The following is a 20,829-nucleotide window of genomic DNA, read 5'->3' on the forward strand; positions in this document are numbered from 1 at the left end:
TAGTGAAAAAAAACTTTGTTTTATTTTGAAACTTTTTAAAGGTATAAAGTCTGCTCTAGCATTGACTTTGCTTGCAAAAAAAAAAACTAAGGTGAAAGGAAACTTTTCTAAATACTTGCTGCTATGAGAAGGTTGTGAAGCCATTGTTGGACGGTTAGCAGCCAGGACCTCCAGTTTCTGAAATTCATTTGAAAGGGTAAAACGTTCGATGAAGTTTTGTTATCCTGGTTGGAGAGGTGTTTGCTTATAGTGTTTGTCTGGCCTACAGGGTACAAAAATTAGTTTATGCTTTAATCGAACACGAATTAAATCGAATTTAGGTAAATATTTTCGACCCTATTAAGCGGGCATTTCAGGGTACTCTTTTATATATATACAAGGAAAATTTGAAAGTTAGGGGGGGGGCTCGAGCACCACCCTGCCCCTACCTGGCTACGCCCATGTACGTAAGTTGGTAAATCACCGAATTTCTAGTCTTCTTAGAAGCAAAGAGTCTTTCCTTTGAACTTCGGACTAAAACCATTCTATATATATATAATTGTTTATACATTAGAAGTATAGTTAAGCCATAAAAGGGGTGTAAAGAGAACATGATTGCCTATTTATATATAAGACATATACATATATACATATGTCTAATCTCTAATCTCTAATCTCTAATCTGTATTTAAATTCAAGTGAGCCGAATGGAAGAAAGTGCAAAAGGCCTCAGCAAAAAAAATATATATAAAAAAATCAACTATAATTTTTAGTGCACATTATTATACTAAAATTAAATTGCCTTCGAACAATTCCGACTAAAAAGTTGAAAATTTTTATGAAATTTGTTTTTTTTTTTAATCTGTTAAATTTGTGTGAGTTTTGCCCCAATTTTACTTATATGGCAGCCAATAGCCCGAGCAGCTAGCGCTGTAACTAACTATTAAATTTTATAATTTATTATAAATTTAATACAACAAATAAATAAATAAATACTTATATGGTGTATGTCATACAATAAGATATATTTTCATAAGATATTTGTGAAAATATATGACATTTAAATTTTGCATTTTGAATTTTTTTAAATGTAATTATATCAGTGCGGGGAGTTTCTCCGAAAATCGGCGAATTCTGCGGTGGTCTGCTGTCAAACCACAATTTTACTCTCACAAGTGGGAGTAAAAGGAGAACAGATGCAGAAGTGTACGGCAACGCTAAAAGCACTTGTTCAAATAAAAACGTCAGTCGGTTTGTTTACATGACATTGATACAACACTGATTTGGCTGAAATATCACTAAAAAATTATTAAAATCCATACAATTAAGAATAATTGCGTAAATATTCAAATATTTTGTTGTTTTCTTCCATTTGTTTAACAAATAAATATACTTTGTTTACAAATGCAACCCTGCCTATCGTTTGACACTTTTCATGAATTTGCAGAAAGAAAAACTCCGGACTAAATCCAGTAACTTCTGACTAGGAAGCGTTGCTCAGTTATTCTCTCAGAAGTATTCCCACTTGCAGGGTTTTTGTCTATAGGAACGATTTCCTGTAAGTTATGACCCCGAAGCAAAGCGTCGAAATACCGAACGAATGCCAGTAGAGATACCAAACCCGAAAAAAAAATAAATTTTTAGAAGATAAAAATGAATGAATGAATGCTTATATTTTTCTACGAATCCACAAAGAGCTCCTACCACCGTACCAAACGCTTAATGAAAAATTGTCGGGCAGGTTATGCAATTCACTTCCGAGTGAATCAGCCAATTTGAAATGAAAGTGAGTTCGTTTGAAATTCACTAGGAAGTGAGTGCCTGTTTATCTTGACTTTTTGAAAAGTTTGTTGTATTGCATTCGTCGGTAAGAATATCCTAAAGAAAGAAGCTGACGATTGTTGCCGTTTCGTCGATCAGATCTATTACCTGAGTTTTACTCTATATATTGTAAAACATTAGTCACTATTGACACAATTTATTGAACACTTGAAGGATGCGTCGGTCAATGAGGTTGTTCACACTTGCTTGATTACGAGGTTATCTGGTTATGTGGTTATATTTTTTATTCAATGAAAGATATATATACAATATTGTAGAATCGGTATATTGGGAATTACTAAACGATTTATGGCTTATACTAAATATAGTGCCGGACATAATGATAACGTCACCCTCTATTTATTGATAAGTTTTGACTATTTTTTTTTTAAATAAAGTTTAGTTTTTTTTTGCGTTCGACATATAATAAAATCGATATATTTAGAACCAAAATTCAAACTTTGCACAAAAATAAGTAATTTCAAATAATTCAGAAGTAGCGTCGATTGCTTCATGATCCAATTATCGGAACTAAACCAAATGGGTATGAGCCCACCCTTGGGGTACCACCTTTCCGAAAACGGTTCACGTGATGCAAAGTTATACGGTAACATACATTAAAAAATGTTTCGATAACCTTCCTATTCTTTTTGGAAGTAGGTTAAAAAATCAAAAAAAATTTCACACTTTTATTTAGAATTTTAAGAAAATTGCAGGGCATGCAGTTTCATAGCTGATTGGCGGTGTTTTCGACATATGTATATGTAAAAAAATTTCCAAACTTTTTGTAAGAATAAAAGTTTGCAGATTTTTCAATTTCATTCATAATAGATCAGTTTACAACTCCATTATTTATCAGATACGCAACTAAGAGACTGCCAGTTGATTTTATGGGCTACTTTCACTTTATCTCAAAAGCATGATGAATGGGCCTCAATGTGACCTGCTGTTAATGACCACCAACAACTTTGACCTACTTACATATACATATGTATGTATGTATGTATAATGTACGAGTACTAAGCACATATATTTTGCTTCACCTGTGATAAGCCAAGTTCAAAGTGCAAAGACTTATCAGGTGATAAGAATTGCCCAATTAAAAGCAAGTGCTTCAGCGAATTTCAAGCATTGATAAGCGCCACCACGCTCAGTCGTGTTGTGGCTTTATCTTCGCTTCATGTTAGCGTAAAGTCTTAAATTCGTTTAGTTTGTAGTGTGAAGCGCTTCTGGGGCCTCTGACTACTTAAAACGTTGCTTATATGTAAACATGGCTCTTGAGCCAGACACCGATTACCACCACTGAAAAACTTGACCATATGCTGATTATGCTACTGGAGCCAAAAGTATGATGAACTGCTGAAGAAGCTGAGAATTGTTGTGCACCTAATCTTCGTCTTCTGCATATTTCTTTTTTTTGTTAACAGAAATAGCGAGCAATGCGTTGAATATCATTTGGCTGCACAGCCAGTGAGTATTTATGGATATTTATGATTGGAAATCACGTTTCATGCGTTCAGATTTGCCATTGCTTATAAAAGAAGTGCACCGAGTTTGTTTTAGTTATTAGTATCCAAAGAACTGAGCCCAGCTGAACCCGCCCATCTGCAATACAAACCAAAATGAAACTGTTCGTGGTAAGTTTTCATGCCATTGCCGTCTGAATACTGTCTGTCTGTTATTCACTTCCGATGTAGCTACTTGGGTCACATTTCCGAGTTTAATGTCGAAGCATTTTAATAAACTCTTTGTTTTTGTTTTACCTTACAGTGTATCTCATTGGCTCTAATCGCTGCCGTGACGGCTGGGCATTCATATGGATCAGCAAATCCTTCAACCTATGGTGCTGCTCCAGCCCTCAGTAGCTACGAAAGTGGATCTTCGGCTAGTGCCGTACAGCAAGTAAGCTTGGCTGGTCTTACGAATTTGGTGGACGTTGGCGCCATTGAGAGATTATTGAATGCGCCCGCACCTTCCCAACATGGCCGCAACTCTGCTTCGTATGCTGCTGCTAAATATGTGGTGGCACCATCAGCACCTAGCGCTGGTCCAGTAATCTCATCGTCTTACAGTGCTGCACCTGCCCCGGCTGCCGCTAGCCGTGGTGCTGCGCCATCTGCCTATGGCGCTGCACCAGCCACCTATGCCGCTGCACCAGCTCCAATTACCTATGCAAGTGCAGTGCCCTCGGTTAGCTACGGTCAACCTGCACCATTGCCCAGTTACGGAAGTGCAGCCGTATCGTCTGGTGGATATGCTGCTTCCGCTGCACCCAAATACGAAGTCCTCCCCGCTTACGTGTCGCAAATCAACGCCGGCAAGAACAACTACAAAACCTACCAGACTCCAATTCAATACAGCACTGTGACCCTCCCAGTTGCGCCAGCGGGTCCAGTTGCCAATTTGTACGTGCCCGAGAACGCCGGCTCCGGCTCCTCTGGATACAGCAGCTCTGGCAGCTCCTATGGTGGCGCCAGCTATTAAACGCATGCCAATTGCGAGAACATTTAGTTAAATAGTAGAGTTTATTGGAGGATTGGCCAGTAAATGAATTAAAAATTTTGCTTGAAAAAGTTTGTTGCACAAAAATAATAGAGAAATGTTTGGAGAACTTTTTGTTATACTTTTTTTTGGTGAATAAAAAAAATGTTGCCTTAATTGAATTGAAAGAGCTTTATTATGGTTTATTAGTTTTACAGAAAAAATATGTCGAGACTTGCAGTGCTAATAGTGAGCAGAGATAGCCAAAGATGAAAGCGTCGAAATAATGTCTTTGGCTATCCGAAATTAAACGTTCTAACCTTAGATGACCACGTGACTCTTTTGCAGTAAGGTTTTCAAAATGATTTTAAGTTCACTCAATGAAATGTTTTGATTTTCAGCTACGCGATTTAAAAGATGTGTAGTACCATATTTCAATGTGTTAAATCACCATTGAACGAGTTTATGGCGAAGACTACAGCCCAGTTTTTCGAAAAAATTTCAAGCATTATGCCGAATTTCCACTAGGCATTGAAATGACAAAAAATGCATGCCATATAAAAAAATGCCATGTGGAAATGAACTTAATGACTATGTTTTTAATGTAATGGCACGATTATTTTTTAATGCCCGACTTTGTCATTTGCCATTTTTGCCATTTAATGCCTAGTGGAAATCCAGCATTATAATCCCTGAAAAAAGCACATACATAACCTAATAAAATTCCATGAACTCTTAACTAAAAAGTGAAACTAAAATTACGGTATACAATTGGTCTTAATCTTTAGTTCACTAGAGTAAAAGTCCGCAATAAGCATTTCAAGTGCTCAGCGTCTTTCAGGCTTTCAGCCCACAATTCAACTTATAAAACTCTTTGTTGGGTAAAATGTTGACATGGGAGGACCTGGGTTCGATCCCTGGTCCGAGCAATATCTAAAATAGAAAAAGTGATTTCTATGACAAACGTCTGAGTGTATTTCTGCCTGAGAAAATATAAACCATAAAAGCCATCTGCCTTTCGACCCAAGTTTTCTTATTTTTAGATCGATTAATATTTAATCGTGCCGCCGAGGCTTTGAAAATTCCATACTGCTATAGATAAGTCAAATGCAAATATTTGTTATCCAATATGATTATTTCACTTCGAAGATCTTCAAAACACAAGACTTTGATGTATATGTGACTTCGAAACCTTACTAACCACTTTTTATAACCGATATACTTATCTCTTATATAACAAGTAATTTTCAGCAAAAAAAACCGACTTCAATTCTTATATAAAAATATATATATATATCTCACGATCCAATGATCGGATCTAAACCAGATTAGTATGGGACTACCTCTGAGACACTACCTTTCCAATGCAGAATTATCGAAATCGGTTAACGTGGTCCAAAGTTATACGGTAATATACATAAAAAAATATATATTCCGGCGAACTGATAACCTCCACCTTTTTTGGAAGTTGGTTAAAAAAATATGTCATTTTTGCGTTCGTAACCTCATCACGCACATTACGGAAAAATTATTAGTAAAATTTTAAAGCAAAATATGCATCATAATTTTATTTTTCTGAAGCGAAATATTTTTAAAAGATCAAAAACAATTTATTTTTAACGATTTTATAGCAATTTCTCAAAAAATGTATTTTCCCCAATGTAAAATATGTGGAAAACTTGAAGCCCGCCGACACGGTTAAAAATTAACCGATTTAAAATTAAAAAATACGGGTCTCTTCGTTTTCGATTTTCTTCAATCCGGGGGGCTGGCAGTGGTAAAATTCCAAAAAGTATATACATACAATATAGATTAGATGATTTGATCGATTTAATTAAGTTAAAAAATTTACAAAGTTACTAAAATAAAAGCTTCGCATTGAAAGGTTCTAAAATTGTATGAAACGTTTATTAATCAGGGAACTTGCTTTTCTTGTTCGTTTTATATGCATCCCATTTACGTAATACTGCGCGAAGGTATTTTAAATCTCCCGACATTGGTTTTAAATGAACATACATACATACATTATATTGAATTTGTACAATCTCATCGACGAGCGATTATTACTGCGTTATTCTATTAGACCTAATCTAAAGGAATATTAGGGACTAAGTGAAATAAAAACTTTGACTGAATTATTAGACTGTTAAATAAATTGACTAAGACCATTTGGAGAGTTACATAAATCTTTTATTTTTAATTGAAAATTCTTTTTTGAGTTAATAATTTTAGTTGAAATTAATAAAAAAAAAAACGCCACCGCACAGGTAATGTTTTTATGACAAATTATCATTATCATACATATTTCGCTCATATTTCGAGTATTGTTTTGCACTTCGATAACCATGTATCGGGAATATTTAGCCCCATTATGATTGTCGTCGCCAATGTCGCTGCTATTTTTCCATCAACGTCGACATCGACGTTCCAATCGGTGTTGTTTAACCGACGACAGTTTTTAAATACATTTAATTAAATAAATACATATCTTTGATGTTTGTATAAAAATTCATTGTGGTTTTGGTTTTTAAGCAGACCTGTTTTTTTATGAACATCGAACTTCAAGTTAGCCAACGTCAAAAACAATATAACTTAGCCGTTGCCGTAAAGCGGCAATAGCTATCGAAATTGACAACGGTGATGCCATTAGGAGTGGTCAATATTATTCGTGTCGAGAACGACAACCATAATAAGGGTGATTGTGAAAGTATTTACTTTTTTGCAAAAGTATTAAAAAGGAACATTTTATTGGTTTGTGTTAGGTTATGTTATGCTGGCTGACGATAAGAGGGTCTCACATAAATGAATATAACGTCCATAGCGTTGCCAGATGCGTTTACGACCCTCGATCTAAAAAATGTGGTGTGTGGAGAATTTTAACGTTAAATTTTCATAAATTTCACAACCGCATTTATTTTGTAAAACACTTAACAGAAAGCTTTGAAACCGCTTTGTTCTATTCGATTTTAAAATCACAGTGGAATTTCAATGAACCTCATCTCAAGTATTTTATAGATAAATTTAAATGCTAAAGTAATAAAAAAAACCGAAAGAGGCTGCTGAGGCACTCAAGGAGCAAGTTAGTATCGCTTCCTGATTCTACAAAGGAACGAACATATTAGATAGGGCCTTTCTATATGTAATATGTGACGTATACTTTTATTCCACCTCAACATCGTTCTGCATATACATAGATATGTATTGAACAATTCTGGGGTATAACCAGCAAATTCGTTTCAAAAAAATAACCTACAATGAAACAGAGCAGGAGGAAATTTTCGGCTCAAGCTAGTCTCAATTTTAGCGTCTGATCACTCGATATCCTGAAAAACGACTATTAGAGTAGAGGAAGACTTAAACTTCTAATATATGTAACTCCATAGAAAGCTAGAAGCATCTAAAAAATTTTCAAGTTTACTCTTCTGCTTGACTATCTGAGAGTAAAACTATACATAAAGATGCTAATGTTCCGAGAACTATTTAACTAGTTTCTTGAATTACAAAATTGATTTAACGAAATACATCGGCAGGGCCCTGCATTTACATAGCAAGAGAAATTAATAATTTCGGACACATTTTCACAAAATTTTTCTATAAATATTTGCACACACTCACTTACATAATTATAAGAAACATTCAAACATATTCTTCTGCCATTGTGTAGAAGAGTCAAACCCGCACCTGCCTTTCGCCATCCATTTTTTTATTCAAAACTACCAGTTATCAATGTTTAATTGTTAATTGCTACTTCTACGAGTACATAACTAAGTGCTGATGCACGTTGCTAACATTTATAACATCTATGTATGTATGTATGTATGTATGTATGTATGTATGTATGTATGTATGTATAACAAAGCCAAAACCGAAATGGCAGCAGCAGTTTTTCGAGCAATCAATATCGCTCCAACGCAGCTCGTCGAAGTTGAAAATTATCGCCGCACACAGCCCAACATTGCCTGAGAATGTTGACCATAAATTGCGCACTGCACCATTACCCACATCGGCCAGCCACTATTTCGGCTTTAATCTGTGGGGTCTTTAGTGCATTTGCCAGCCAGTGGTTGTCGCGGCCAACTTGCGGCTATGAATTCTAGATTTAGTCACGTAAAATGGCACACAACTGAGTTCGTTTCCAAGTACTTGCTATAAAAGCAAAATTAAAACAATGACGCCACATTAGTTTACCATTTGTCGCACCAAAACCACGCATTAGAATACTTTCAAACAAAAACGCAAAATCCATCAAACAAAAATGTTCCGCTTCACGGTTTGCTTCGTAGTCATGGCCGCATGTTTGTGCACGTCCGCGTGGGCTTCGGGCTACGGCGCTCCAGCGCCATTATATGGTGCTGGTGCTGGTGGTAGTGGCAGTGGCACTTCAGGTGCCCAAGTCATTTCACTACCCGCGAATGTGGAAGCTCAGGCTGCTGCACTGACGAATGCCGCTGGCGCCAAGGCAACCGCTGCCAAAATCAACGCTCTCAAATGGGATCTGCTCAACTTGTACGGCTATGAAATTGGCTACCCATTGTTGGTTAAGAAATACGGACCTCTGTCCTCGTTGTATTCGGCTTCGCTGCCCCCACGCAGTTTTGTTGGAAAAATCGACCCTGGTAAGTAACTCGGCGGATCAAGAAGCCTTCTGGCTAAAGAAGGGATCACATGATTTGTACAAATATCTAGACAACAACACACTGTGACTGACAAAATGTACAAATGTACAAATCGTGTAATCCCTGCTTAAGGTTTCCTATTCCGTTCGATATTCAATTATAATAAATTTAGTATTATTCTTGTGTTAATTGTAAAAATTTTCTGGTTTCTTACAGCTTTCTTGAAAGATTCCTATGGCAAAATCAAGTATGTTGGCGAAAGTACGGTCGGTGTTGCGGCGATCTAAAATGGCATAAGCCGCAATTTTAGTTGTACATATTTCAATGGAAGCCTTAACTCTACGAGTACCTTGAAAATAAAATTAATTTTTTAAGTTGAAAAATTCGACTGTATTTCATTTAATTTGCTAGTTGCTTAAACAAGTTCGAAATTATAGTTGAGAAAGTATGGCACATTGCAAATTCCAAAGGTTTAGTTACGAACATGCCATAGATACTTATTACGTGAAATGATTGCGATTGCATTCAGCAAAATGGAATACAACCTTTAAAAAGCAATGTTCTCCAATCGGCAGACTGTTTTACTCTTCAGAAGATTTCGAAGAATAATAGACAATTGCTTATATAATAACTTTTTAATATTAACCATTTTTAAACGTCCCCTATTGCAATCTTTGGAGTTGTTGGGGACCAATGAAAAATAGTTAATATTAAAGAATCATTAAATAAACAATTGGGTATCATTCCTAGAAGTCTCCTGAAGGGATGCTTTTTGGACCACCCTAATGTACATAGCGAGACGAGCAGTAACAAATCAGTTACTCAAATAGTTTATTTGTTGAGCAATAAGTTTTTGATTCTAACGTCCTTTCACCGCAAATGGACCCGGGTTGGTTGGTTTATAGTAGCGTCGCCTAAGTAATGTAGAGCTAGATAGCGTGATAGCTGAAGCCCTTGATGTTAGCCAAACTATTGTTATGAACTGATGTCGTGTTAAAACCATTTGGATTTGCCGACGAATCTTACCTGATTAGTGCTGGATAGAGGTCGTAGAGGATCGATCGTTTCCCTGTTACCCTCGAGATCGAAACTGAAGGATCTTTAAGCTCGTAAGGACAATGTTCGGTTCATAGCAATTCGGCAACTATTCGTTTGCATTGCAGAATAGTGAGATGTCTACCGACGTGGTTGTTTAGTTCAAGGATGTCTCTCAGTCCCTCATTGTTTTGGAGTTTATCATCGGTGAGGCCTGCGACAAGAATGTGGCTCAAATGGAGCCAAGCTGACAACTTTGTTTTAACCGATTTTTACCATTTTTTGAATCTTTAGGTTCAGTAAAGTTCTATGAGAAGATCTCTCAACATATTTGAGTTGGCATTGACGCCGAAATGACTACCAAAATAAGACCTTTTTCTCATTGATTGGCGCTGTAACCGCTTAAGCGATATTGGTCGAGTTCAACATAGCACGCCAGCCGTTTCACTTCTTTGCGAAGCAACAGCAAGTCCATCTCCACCTGATCTTTCTAACTCAGAGAAGGCTTTACTTCCTCTTCCTCTGGCCTATTTGTACATAATTACATATACCAGTGTCTGCATTATCCACTCTTTCTGGCTTTGTTGCTTATATCGGATATTGTTGATATAGATTTAGAAATAGTTCTTCTTAGCTTAACTTGAATGAATACCATCGTCTGCTGAGCGCTTTCATAGATACGGCTGTTAAAATGTCTGTGGAACAGCGTTTGTTTTCGACAGCGAAGTGACTCAATGACTTCAACTCACTTTTAGGAGTCAGTTCATTGAACTCATTTGAATGTTACACTCCTTTATCTCATAGACTATTATTGTATGTAAATTGTGAGCGTTATGGCGCAGTGAAATGAAATCTTTTTCATACTTACCAGAAATGAGCGATACCAAAGGGATGAGACACGGGGCATCAACTGAGTTAATGAGTTCCAGTTCACCGGTGGGATGCCATTCAATAACTCAACTCTGAGGTGAGTTACCCACCTGTATGACAGAAATGCTCTTTGTCGCCTTCGGATTCCCACTGAAAAAGTTCGTTTCAAACCAAGTTAAAGGCTACATAGCTGTTAGTTTAAATGTTTAGTTGCTAAATGATGATCTACATAGAAGCCTCGATTCGATTAGCAGGAAATGAATAGGCCAAATTTAAACTTTCTTTATTTAATTTATTTAATTTATGCATTCATTTTATTCATTTCATTAAATTATATAAGTAAGTGGTTCATATGTATGTGTATGTATGTATGTAATGTACTGTATTACTAATGCATTTCAATATAAATACAATATCATTATTAGTAAATAAGTATTATAAAATCATGAACGAAATGAAATTACTTGCATTTTTTGCGCTAAGCATGAGTCTATTGCATAATAAGTTTTTATATATTTTTTCAATAATATCGATGTTTTTCTTTAAAAAAAGTAAATTCATTAGTAGATACTTCTATGTGGTGATACTTTGCATTATGTATTTATGTAAGCATGTGTTTGAGTAAGGGAGGTGCCTATGAAAATTCAATGGCGCATTAAAAACGAGATGAAAGCTCAATGTATTGAATGCGAAAGTTCGTAAAACGTCGAAAGTTTAGAAAGTTTTAAGCGAATTAATTACAAATGAATTTCGGTCGGGATAAACGCTCAGCTTCTGCTAAAACTGCAACCACACAAAATCCGATAAGTGAATTTCAACGAAATTTGCAAAATTTTGGTTTTCTTAAATTTCGTTCGTTTTTTATTTTTCAAATACATTTTACAATGTTTGTCGTTATTCTGAGAAATAACCGCTATGTTCGTTAGTTGTAGTTGTAGACTTCAGGTTATGTTTCATAGAAAACTCGGTTACCTACAAATTTCGAAAGATCGCTGATGCAAAAACTGGTTTCTAGAATTGTTCAAAAAAACTCTCGCATTTTGCGGATTTGCGTGCGCGCGCTCTCTCTCTCTCTCGTATTAATGGGATAGCTTACATTTATTTTAGAAAAATGTCAATTATATTCTATATATCTTTAATGTTTTTTTTTTTTTGGGTTTTAATATTCTTTTAACAAAAAAGTTGACTGGTAACAAAAATTAATTGTAAATTAAATAGGACATAGTTTAGTTTAGATGGTTTATTTGTTGTTCATTTGTTTAATTTAAAAATACATAAACGGCTGCGTTGTGGGAGTTTCTGCGAACTTCGCTCATTAGAAAGCTCGCGCTTGAAAACCGAAGCAGTTGTCGTGGTTGTTGTTGGTCTCATTGTTTTTTTTTTTTTTTTTGTATTTTTTCTCCCTTTCATTCCAATGCAGTTGTTTGCTATATAGTTGTTGTTGTTGTTGTTGTTGTTGCCGGGATTTCCGTTACTTCATAAACTTTAAATTACAATAAAAATGTGTTCAGTTGTTTTTGCAACTGTTGTGAATTATTTATTCGGTGATCGTTCTTGTTGTCTCCTGAATGTAAACCTGGGAGCCGGGAATTGTGGAGGTGGTGACGAATGTGCGGTGCTTGGCGCGGATCATGTTCAAGTTGGTCTCGGCACATTCGGCACGATCTTCGGCAGCTTCAAGTTCACGCTGGAAACGGCGGACGCGGGTCACGGACTGTTGAGACATACCCTCCTGTAGAGGATAGACGAGACAAGTGAGCAAGTTATTAAGGGTCTTCAACTATCTGCAGTTGAGAGTACAAAAAACAGGTAGTGTTGGAAATGGAGATTTTTGGATATTAGAAGAGAATAAAGCTTTACGAAGAAGATAATAGGGCGTACCATCAAATCTAAGGCTACAGCGTAAAAAGTTTAAACTAACATATTTTTTTTTTTGGTTTTAATAAGAAACACCAGTTATATATAAACGCGCTACGAGATACAAAACAAAGAAGCTGGAGCTCTCGTTCGGCTCGGGTCCAGTGGAATTTTAGAGTAGTGAAAAAGGCCAGCCGAACTTTTGGGCGTGGTTACTTAGCTCCTAACGCAATATTTGAAAAGGAGACTTCTAAGGAAGCATAATAAATATGACATGTTTCCCGTTGGGGATAGCGTACCTTTCAACTATGTATTTATGAAGCAGAATGTAGACTCCACGCCTCAACGCCTCCAAATATACAAAAATATGCAAAAATAAAGCAAGTATAGAAAAACGCAAGCATAAACGTTTATTTTATTAAGCTTTCTTACTTCATAACTCCTCATATCCATTCCAACAATACCCTATTTGCATAATCTTTATTTAACCACAACAGTGTAGGAGCACGTTACCTGTTCGGACAGCTGGCGCTTGAACAAGTTAACCTTGGCGGTAGACTTGTCCAAAGCTTCCTGCAACAAGATGATGTTCTTCTGATCTTCCTCGCATTGTACCAATACTTCCTTGACAGTGCGCTCCTTCTTTCTCAAGATCTTGATGGTTTCGGCGTGTCTCCTCTTCTCTTCCTCCAACTCCAATTCCAAATCGCGGACGCGGGCTTCCAATTTGCTGATGATGCGCTTGCTGCCAGCAACAGCGTTAATCTCAACCTCTTCCAGACGGATGGCCAAGTTCTGCGTGTAGGATATTAGCATTAATAACATTCGGTCCAAACAATGGGTTTTTAATGCCAAATACTTACCTTGACTTCAACTTCCAGCGACTTCTTGATGGTTTCCAATTTGACAATGCGCTCCTGTTCTTCATGCACTTGCTCGATTGTGTGCTTGAGTTCAACCTGGAATTTTAGTGTAAATTTATAATTTATGTATTTTAATCCAATTAAATTCGAATGCATAGCAAATTTGACCAATCGTCTTACCTGAACCTTCTGGTAGCGTTCGTCGCTAATTCTCAATTCCTTGGTGACTTCCTCGTAATCAGCGGCGACAACCGACAATTCTTGTTCCAACTTCGACTTCAACGACACCAAGTTGACGTTAACGATGCTCAGTTCATTGATGCGGGTCTGCGCCTCCTCGTACTGCAATTCAACCGTGCGCTTAGCACGTGTAGCGCTGTCCAAATGCGAGCGGACTTCTTCCAGTTCACCGTTGAGTGCAGCCAAGCGGCGCTGAGCCACATTGTACTGATCCAAAGTGGCCTGCAACTGGCGTTGGATATCCTCGTAGTGGGCCTGCAATTCGGTCAATTGCAATGACTGCTTCTTGATAACCTTTTGCAAATCGATATTGGTCTTATTGGCCACATCCAAGGACATCTCCAGTTCGGTGATTTGCACCTGCAACTTCTTCTTGATGCGTTGAACTTCGGTCTTCAAGCGGGTCTCGGCTTCAACGACGCGAGCATTCAATTGTTCGATTTCGATGGCAGTTTGCTTGCTGTTTGAGAAGAAAGTAAATACAAGTTGTATTTTAGAAAAAGTGTTGCCGCAAGTCAGTCAAATATTTATTTTGAAAATAATACCGTCATTGTGATTTGGAGATTATTTCTTAGCATAAAAATTACCTCATTTTTATTTTTATCTGTTTTATATAGGGAAACGGAGGCCCGCTCAGTGGATTTGTGCTTTGTCATTTTGTCAAGACCACCTGCTTGCTTTATATGTATGTGAAGGTAGTGGTTATCAGTAGCAATGTGGTGAAAGCAGCTAGAAAATTTGGCAAGAAACTATATCTAACTATAAAATATATTTGGCGATCGCCCTTATATACAATATCCCCAGTACTATATGGGTAGATATGTAACTGGGAACAGTTTCCCCACAGACAGAGGTGTGGTAGTCGCCTCCTTCAAAAAAGAAAATAATATTGAATAACTGCCATAGTTATCCGCCAAATGCCTTTCGCGCGTTGGACATTTTCATATAAAATTTTCGCAACATAGCTGAAGTCTATAACGTTTACGCATAGTGGATGACAAAGTGGCTTGGTCAAAGTTCACATTCCCAATCAACTGCGAACACAAAGGTTTCCCACGTAGGCATCGAACTTGTCACAATTTCGCGAATTCCACCCATTGATAGGCTTTTACATGAATGCCATTGCAAGTGATTGCTCGTATGCATCATCAATCTAAATTTAGCCAGTTGTACAAAAGCTTCACAGTTTCGTTAAAAAAAAAAGAGGAATATTATGTAATTCTATTGTAATGTTTCTTTATTTAGGGTTTGATGTCGATTTGATATTATTATCGGATTTGTTTGCTCAGTGTGACTCAGCGAGTAGGAATGGCTGATGTTGGCGAATTTGGCAGCGTTGTACAGGTGATTGCGCCACGGTATGTAGATATTTGGGTCGACATAGTGTCGAGTCGACGATGATGATGACTACATAGTTTGTAGTATACAAAGTGAGTACTAATTTGGGATTTTATAAATGGGGAATGATGTGTTCGCATTGCGGGCCGTAAAATGGAACGACTAAAGGACATTGTGATACCCCAGATAAGATCTGTCATTTAATGAGTTTTAATGAGTAAGAACATATGTGACTAATCTCGATGAAAGAGTATTTCGGATTAAGTCTCTATGGGGTACAATTGGGGGCATTAATTATTCGCAACTAATTTCGTGGGTTTACTATTGGAGATCAATTACTTAGTCTCGACTCATTGCTTATGGCCACAATTAGAGTTTAATTAGTCCCCGACTCATCTCTAACGGGTACAATGAACGACATGAATGATATTCGATGAGTCACAGTGAAAATAGCCCAGCGAATTTGTCTACAATATTTACAATATTTTTCATCATAGATATTTTTTGTTGATTTTTAATAAAACTATATATGGATCTACGACTAAAGCCACATAAATAAAAGTTTAAAATTTCGTACAGAATTTCCCAACAATTTTCAAAATTTTAAAAACTCGTCTTCGAAATTTCAAACTTTAGGCCGTTTTGTAGTCCATAGAATTAAACAATTTCTTTCATATAGAAATAGGTTTCGTTGAACCGTTGGCTCAATTAGATAGTTGTTGCCTGAGGTTTTCATCATTCTCTTTTTATTTTATTTGCATTTATTGCAGAATAATGCAATATTTATGTATGTAAGCATATAGACACATCATTCCGAAATTTAAATTTCATTAGGTTTTGTAATTTTTTATTATTATTCAATCTCCCCGACCATTGTGTTTGCCAGACGACTTCATTATTTGGCTTAGTGAGCGACTACGCTAAAATTATTATTTTTTTTTTTTTTGATTTTTGTAATTTTTTAAAATTTTTTTTTTTGGTGCGCCTAAGTGCGTTTACTTATATCGTGCACTATACATTTAAACATACATAAGTATGTAGATATTTACGTATGTTTGCTTGTGGGTTGGAAGCTGTCATGAGGCATCTGCAAACGTTTAAAATGGGAAAAGTGTAGGTGAATTAGAAAAAAATAATAAAATAGCTTGTACTGCTGCTCTGCAGCGAAGGCCGCACAAGTAATTTGGCAAAATAAGTGGTTTTGCAAATGTGGCAAATACCTAAATAAATATTTCTTAAAGTGATATTTCAAAAAAAAAAAAATCTAGTTCTGGGTTGGGTTTTGAAAGTTTTTGAGAGACAGGAAATTAATTTGCACACATAAATATGCCTATAATCCACAAAGTGGTCTAACTAAGTAAAATCATGCGTTTTTTGTTTAAATAATAATTCATTTGTATTCGTTCAACTTCATCAACCAAAGGTAAGATGTTTTGTCATTGATTTATGATGCAATGCATTCAGTTATAAGTAGCTGGCCATTTAAGCGGAAGAGGTAGGGAATTACTTAGGGCCGGTTTTTCAAATATCTGGTTAACACAAATCGGAGATAGAAGCTCCGGTTAAATAGAACGACTGCTTTATTGATGTTTAACTGAGAGGTAGTGATAATCAGACATTGAACAACCGGCCCTTAGACCACTTTCTAACTTTGGAAATTTTTCCTTTTTGGTTGTTGTTGTTTCCGACAGGGTGGGTGTATGATGTATTATGGATCGAATTTCCGTCATCCCTTGTCAAATTTGGTTTGGAGACAAACCGGTTTCGCAGAACGAAAAATGACACTGAAGATGGCACAACGCCGAAACCGGTTTGTCTCTAAACCAAATTTTTGCAAGGGATGACGGAAATTCGTTCCATAATACAACTTTGGAAATGTTTCAAAAGGAGCTAATCAATCACGTTTTTTAATAGCTTTGAATTTTGGTATGTGGATAAATACATAAATGTGATTTTGGGGCCGATTTCTCAAGTAGGTTTTAAATTTATATATCTCCCATTAAACAATTTTTTTTTATTAAAACCTACTTCAGAAAGCGATCCTTAGGCTGTTTTTATAGTCTACTATAAACAGCTTACTGAGTTTCTTTACTCAAGTGACGAATGAATGTGAACTCTTCACTGTGAAAACAGGCCTTATGCTGGATTTCCACTGGGCATTAAATTACAAATACCAATTTTGGTTGCTAATAATAGTCATCAAGTTGTTTTCATTGTCATTTCAATACCAATTGCTAATTCGGCGTTCTAGTTTTTTGTTGTACTGACGAAGTATTAATACTTAATGGTTTTTCTACAGAGATTTACATGTTCTTAAATAGGAGTTCTATGGTTTTGGTATTCGGTTTGTCAGTCACAGAAATTTTTTCTGGACTCAAACTACGAAATATTGAAATTGTCAAACAGTTGCAAGCGATTCACTGACGGAGAACTTAATTTCGAATGGCATTCTATAGCTTATTTCATCTTGAACTTTGAACTGTTACATGGAAGCTGGTGAAGTTGACATTTAGAAAAATGCGATTAAGTAATGAGTGTTATTACATACGCGAATGTTTTTTATTAAATATCTTTTAGGGCCGTTTTCTCAAGTAGACATAGCTATTAAATTTAAAAGTTGCTTGAGAAAACGGGCCTTAGTCTTCAGAACTTTTTTGGCTAACATATTTGGAGTTTAACTAAACATTTTTACATCATTTTATTATTTCAAGATTTCTAAAGAGCGGGCAAAAGAAAAATCAGCTTCTTACGCTGCAGCAGTTTTTCTTTTCTCTTAATAAGTCGGAAACCCATTTTGTAAGAGTTCCGAAGTTATTGCATTCAATATACATTTATATCTGCTATATACGTACTATAGCATGCATCCTTTGCCAAATTATATCTACATAAAAACATACATACAATATGAACATAAAAATAAGCCCACATTCGAATCATTTATCTATGTACATTTACAATGCGAAGAGACCCCTTAGTTTGCCTCATTCCCTCAAGTAGTACCAACGTTTGTATGAGCGATTGCCACGCTCGAGTCTTCAGTACATTTACTTAGCTTGCGAGATCCCTGACCGCCTTCTTTCCCTTCTTCACCGCCCTCTAGCTTGTCTAGCAGAAGAGCCCATTTCCTCATACATACATCAAATAAATCAGACATCTCAACGCTAGTTTCGCAAAAATTCTAGCGTTTATGAGCTACAGAACGCTTGTAAAAACCATTCGCATGAAATTATTTTTTTCTCGCAATTTTTTTTTTTTTTGCTGTTTTTCTGTTGCAAAGCGAAATTCACATTCGGCTGATGCCAAAAATAATGCCAATGCAAACTCAGCAAACATTTTTTGCAATGAACGTTTCGCATTGTCAAAAAGTCGAAAAAGAAGCAAAAATATGTATGTATGTATGTACGTGAATAAATTTTGTTGCCTAAGCACAAAAGTGTGTTTTTTCATTTTGCGCATTTTGGGCGAATAAATGAGTTAAATAGGCGAAAAAAAAATCTTAAGCGTTGAGGGAAAAAATATTGCGAAAATAAATACACACAACAGCATTGAATTGAAAATTGAATTAGTTTAATTGAAAAACAGCAAGAAATCGTGTTTGTAAATATTTTAATGTATTTCTATGTGTGTATGTGTGTGTGTGTGTGTGTCTTGTGTACGGCTGCGTCCCAAAAGGTATTTCATGCATTTGAATGTTAAATAACTCGAAGGTATGCGCGCATATCGCACGAGGATGGATCGGCCGGTTGCGGGTGCAAATGTGACATGCAAATGTTATGTTGTGTACCACCTCGATATGTTTAAATTATGAGAATTTATGTATTTTGCAAATTGATGTACTAAAAATTGCATGAGTACAGAATGCTTGGGCAATGAGTTAGAAGAAAGCCAATGGAATAAGAATCTAAACAGGTGCCAACACAGCTAGGAAAGGCCGCACCTACTAACCAAACTCTACCGCGCTCTATGTCTTAGGTCAATCTCAGCCAAAACAAGCGCGACTCGCTTTCAACACTTTTTCTTGACTGCTAAGCCGACTAATTTTACCACCTTAACAAATATCGAACTGTTTTTTTTTTTTTTAATTTTGTCCACCACCACCCTTTGTTCGTCTCGAACATTTGTCCGACGTCTGTATGTCCGACTATCCCATTACTGCCAATATACGTAACTATAGTCCTTTAATTTGGGATGCGTGCGCATCACCTTACGACATATCCAACACTTATCATCTATGCCGCACCTGGAATCTGCGTAAAATTCCACTGTCTTCTGGTTGAGCGTCGACAGCTGACGCTTGACATTGTACAACGACGAGGAGACACGGTGGTCCAACTTATCGACGAGGCGCTCATCCATCAATTCCAAATGATAGCCATGCGAAGAGATGCGACCCTCCGGCGAACCGGATCGTGCGCGGCTTGCAGCACGGCTAGACCTTATTAGGGTTTGGGCTAGGAAGTCCTCCTCTTCGCGCTTGGCGCTCTTGATGTTGCGCTCCGATTCGGAGATGAGCGCCTGAGCGATGGCAGTGGCGGATTTGCCGCGAATCGAACGCTTGAATTCGTCCGTCATGCGGCTAACATCATTGTCCAACTCCATTCTGCGTATGCGTTGCAGTATTCGTATAGTGTCTTGACGTATTAGGTCCTCTAAATCCTGCTGACGGCGGCGACGACGTTCACGTGAGCGATCTACTACCGAATCCGGTTCAATATGCTTGTGAACACGCGCTGCGTCGGCGAGTTTTATCACACTGAATGGCGTTCGCTTCTTAACGCGAAAGTCAAGCAAAATCTCATCTGCACGATGGGCACAGGCACGCGACAGGCGCAACACCTCGTCGGGATCGTAGCGGCGTACGGGATTCGAGGGGCGGTACTGTCGCAGACCGCGTTCGCTCGACCACGGTAAGTGCGGCGGATCGACATTCAGTTTCTTTGTCTTCGCATCCAAGTAGTCGAGCATGGGCTGGTAGAAGTTCATTGTGTAGCCATAGTTGTCCTCATAGGTGTGCGCCGGATGACGAGTGCGCGAGGGACGCAATCTGTATGTGAGCGCCATAGTTTTGGCAGAGATTAACGGCTAAGATTGTTGGTATAAATTGGAGTGGGGTAGCGGGGGATTGAATGTTTGTGGCAAGAGAGGCAATAAATTGTCGATTTGTAGCGAAAAGGAAGGGCTCGCAAGGCGATGTTTGTGCACTGGTGGGACACAGCGCTTTCAAGTGTGTTTGTGGTGTGAGTGTCTTTGGTTTGTTGGGGATCGATGATTCTTTTGTTTTGGCAGTGCGTCACAGTGCGACTTATGCCGAGTTATCTGCGTGTGAGTGAGTACAATTAGAGAATACAATTGCTTTGTACTTGAGATACAATTATTTAGTTTAAATTATTTCAGAAACATAAAAGGGACAGTGCAGCCCGAAGTCATCATTGCCGCGTTGTTGCAGCGAAGAAAGCAAATTTCGATCGAGAGTAACTAGCTGGCTGGCTGGCTGACGTTGATTTTCGCTGGCGTTATTTCGTTATATTTTGCTGTAGTCTGTTGCTTTAGCGTTTTCTGGCGTCATGCACATTCGCGATTTTCGAGTTTTGCTGAGTTTGGCTACTCTGCACAGTTGGCTGCACAGCTTGCTGTTGCGCTGGCCAAGGAAATAGTCGAATATTTGACGATATCTAAAAAAAGATTGAATGAATTTAAGTAATGCTTTCGTTGCCTTGGCCACAGCAAAA

The 20,829-nt window shown here is 37.3% G+C and overlaps 3 protein-coding genes across 3 annotated transcripts; 2 read left to right on the plus strand and 1 right to left on the minus strand.

Moving 5' to 3' along the window:
• Window positions 1-3,057: 3,057 nt before the first annotated feature.
• Window positions 3,058-4,405, plus strand: LOC118747477 (chorion protein S19-like). The gene is made up of 3 exons (XM_036481527.1): window positions 3,058-3,146; window positions 3,228-3,437; window positions 3,571-4,405. Exons 2-3 carry the CDS (start codon window positions 3,423-3,425, stop codon window positions 4,282-4,284), a joined length of 729 nt encoding a protein of 242 aa, XP_036337420.1. The 5' UTR covers window positions 3,058-3,146; window positions 3,228-3,422; the 3' UTR covers window positions 4,285-4,405.
• Window positions 4,406-8,514: 4,109 nt separating this feature from the next.
• On the plus strand, window positions 8,515-9,234 carry LOC118747478 (chorion protein S16). Its single transcript, XM_036481528.1, has 2 exons — window positions 8,515-8,897; window positions 9,114-9,234. The coding sequence occupies exons 1-2, from the start codon at window positions 8,537-8,539 to the stop codon at window positions 9,182-9,184; spliced, it is 432 nt and encodes a 143-aa protein (XP_036337421.1). The 5' UTR covers window positions 8,515-8,536; the 3' UTR covers window positions 9,185-9,234.
• Window positions 9,235-12,027: 2,793 nt separating this feature from the next.
• On the minus strand, window positions 12,028-20,176 carry LOC118748039 (paramyosin, short form-like). Its single transcript, XM_036482328.1, has 5 exons — window positions 19,341-20,176; window positions 13,703-14,222; window positions 13,523-13,618; window positions 13,173-13,454; window positions 12,028-12,534 (listed from the first exon to the last, which is right to left on the minus strand). The coding sequence occupies exons 1-5, from the start codon at window positions 20,159-20,161 to the stop codon at window positions 12,340-12,342; spliced, it is 1,914 nt and encodes a 637-aa protein (XP_036338221.1). The 5' UTR covers window positions 20,162-20,176; the 3' UTR covers window positions 12,028-12,339.
• Window positions 20,177-20,829: the final 653 nt, after the last annotated feature.

This window comes from Rhagoletis pomonella, unplaced genomic scaffold, assembly GCF_013731165.1.
Source record: "Rhagoletis pomonella isolate Grant_MI unplaced genomic scaffold, Rhpom_1.0 Rhpom_scaffold_00012, whole genome shotgun sequence".
NCBI classification, from domain to species: Eukaryota; Metazoa; Arthropoda; class Insecta; order Diptera; family Tephritidae; genus Rhagoletis; species Rhagoletis pomonella.

What these genes read in the sequence shown, in the direction of transcription:
- LOC118747478 (XM_036481528.1), top strand. Translation starts at nt 8,537, where the DNA reads ATGTTCCGCTTCACGGTTTGCTTCGTAGTCATGGCCGCATGTTTGTGC. An exon ending in TGTTGGAAAAATCGACCCTG is followed by an intron (nt 8,898 to 9,113) that starts GTAAGTAACTCG and finishes GGTTTCTTACAG; the next exon opens with CTTTCTTGAAAGATTCCTAT.
- LOC118748039 (XM_036482328.1), bottom strand. Translation starts at nt 20,161, where the DNA reads ATGGCGCTCACATACAGATTGCGTCCCTCGCGCACTCGTCATCCGGCG. An exon ending in AACGCTACCAGAAGGTTCAG is followed by an intron (nt 13,619 to 13,702) that starts GTAAGACGATTG and finishes CTAAAATTCCAG; the next exon opens with GTTGAACTCAAGCACACAAT. An exon ending in CGCTGGAAGTTGAAGTCAAG is followed by an intron (nt 13,455 to 13,522) that starts GTAAGTATTTGG and finishes TCCTACACGCAG; the next exon opens with AACTTGGCCATCCGTCTGGA.